The sequence below is a fragment of the Octopus bimaculoides genome, chromosome 11, assembly GCF_001194135.2.
Source record: "Octopus bimaculoides isolate UCB-OBI-ISO-001 chromosome 11, ASM119413v2, whole genome shotgun sequence".
Taxonomy (NCBI): Eukaryota; Metazoa; Mollusca; class Cephalopoda; order Octopoda; family Octopodidae; genus Octopus; species Octopus bimaculoides.
The window spans coordinates 16,217,979-16,220,046 of NC_068991.1; the positions used below are offsets into that span (position 1 = coordinate 16,217,979).

Here is a 2,068-nt window from a genome sequence, read left to right on the forward strand (position 1 = left end):
TATATATATGTACATAAAACATAGCAGACACACAGGTGTGTGTGTGTGTGTGTACACATGTGTGCACACCACATGTGTGCACACCACATGTGTAGTGATATATATAAAAAAATGTAGTCCTACTTTTAGCAATACCACATACCTTTTCATAATAACTTGTAAGTTTATTAAAGCAATAATTTTTATCTTAACACACACAAACAAGCTCACAAATATATACTTATGTGTGTGTATACATATATATATATGTATAAACATACGTGCGTGTGTGTATGCATGTCTATAATCGCACGCACGCGCCTCATGTAACAATACGTTATATAAGCGTGGAATCCTAGGAAACCGGTGGCGGTTTTAAAAGGTGAATAAATGTTTGCTCTAAAAGAAGAAAAAAACGTGACATTTAATCATAAAATATCACAAGAGGAATATTTTTAAAAAAACCAATCTTTTTCAAGTAAATCCATTCATGTTTGTGCTAGTACTAGTTGTCTCCCCTCCACGCATCTCTCTCTCAGCTTTTCTTCAGGAAATATTGCTTTGCCATTGAAACTTGTTAAATATATTTTCTCGATTTTACTGTGTTAGGCAATCGCTAATAGTGTTTTATCGGAAATTTTTGAAACTAACACAAACTGTATGTGTTGGATAATTTTGTGTGTTCGTCCTGGGTAGGTCTGTCAGAATTATCTTCTCCTTAATATGTACGAACCATATCTACATATTTATATATACTCTTTTACTTGTTTCAGTCATTTGACTGTGGCCATGCTGGAGCACCGCCTTTAGTCGAGCAAATCGACCCCAGGAATTATTCTTTAGAAGCCTAGTACTTATTCTATCGGTCTCTTTTGCCGAACCGCTAAGTTATGGGGGCGTAAACACACCAGCATCTGTTGTCAAGCGATGTTGGGGGAACAAACACAGACACACAAACATATACACACACATACATATATATATATACATATATACGACGGGCTTCTTTCAGTTTCCGTCTACCAAATCCACTCACAAGGCTTTGGTCGGCCCGAGGCTATAGCAGAAAACACTTGCCCAAGATGCCACACAGTGGGACTGAACCCGGAACCATGTGGTTGGTAAGCAAGCTACTTACCACACAGCCACTCCTGCGCATTTATATATTTATCTTAATTTTCAATTGCGCGCATGACTGTCGTGGCGGAACTCCACTAATCATAGAGGTACTTGATTAGGCCCTGAATTGTACTTAATTATGACCACCACAATTACCAAATTCACTTCATTTGCATGAAATAACAACCAAATTTACTTTAAAAATCGCTCATACTTTTTCTTTTTCTTTTTTTTTTTTTTGAAAAGGATAGACACATAGTCTTATGTACTTTATACTTGAATATATAAACAAAAAAACTAAAGCAGTCAAGACTGGATTAGAGAAGTATTAAGGCTAACTTAGGAGTGGAATCACCTACTAATCCATTAGCACCAAATGATCTTGTTACAATTGTTATTGTTTAGCCACAAGCTATCCACGACCAGATTATCTCGTGTCCTTTTTTTTTTTTGATGTCAGTAGTGTTGTAAGATTTTAGGAACAAATTGGCTGTTATTTCTAGCAAGATGACTGACCATGTAGATGTTCCCTCATTGACTCATAACTGGCATTGTTTTTAAACATTACATTCAACATTACCTGTTTCTCAGCTTGTTTGTTTATTTGTATGTATGTATGTGTATGTATGTATGTATGTATGTATGTATGTATGCATGTATGTGATTGTATGTATCTATGTATGTATGTGTATATGTGTGTGTATGTATGTATGTTCTTTTCTTTGGCCATTATTTTATTTCTTTACCCATTTCATTTTACAGCAGCGAAACATGCACCAACCAGTGCAACTGCAAAACCTGGTTTGGGGTGAATGCATGCAAATTTAGGTATGTTGACAGCCTTCTTCTTCTTCTTCTTCTTATTCTTCTTCTTATTATTATTATTCTCCTCCTCTTCCTCCTCCCTCCCCCTCCATCCCTCCCCCTCCTCCTCTTCCTCCTCATCATTGAGTGAGAGAGCAGCACATGC

The 2,068-nt window shown here is 36.5% G+C and overlaps 2 protein-coding genes across 4 annotated transcripts in view; one reads left to right on the forward strand and one right to left on the reverse strand.

Moving 5' to 3' along the window:
• Positions 1 to 2,068, reverse strand: part of LOC106869728 (apoptosis regulator BAX) — a 134,077-nt gene that overhangs the window by 71,535 nt on the left and 60,474 nt on the right. The window lies entirely within an intron of this gene.
• LOC106869727 (signal peptide, CUB and EGF-like domain-containing protein 2) overlaps positions 1 to 2,068 on the forward strand; it is a 17,918-nt gene that overhangs the window by 3,631 nt on the left and 12,219 nt on the right. For 2 of the 3 annotated variants that reach the window (XR_008265158.1, XM_014915578.2), the window contains exon 2: positions 1,861 to 1,926. Coding sequence is in view for 2 of the 3 variants with exons in the window: in XM_014915578.2 (XP_014771064.1) it covers positions 1,861 to 1,926 (66 nt within the window). In the remaining variant the exon portion in view is untranslated. Of the gene's footprint in view, positions 1 to 624; positions 672 to 1,860; positions 1,927 to 2,068 lie in introns of those variants that run through there. The other variant, XM_052971528.1, reaches the window with a different exon arrangement.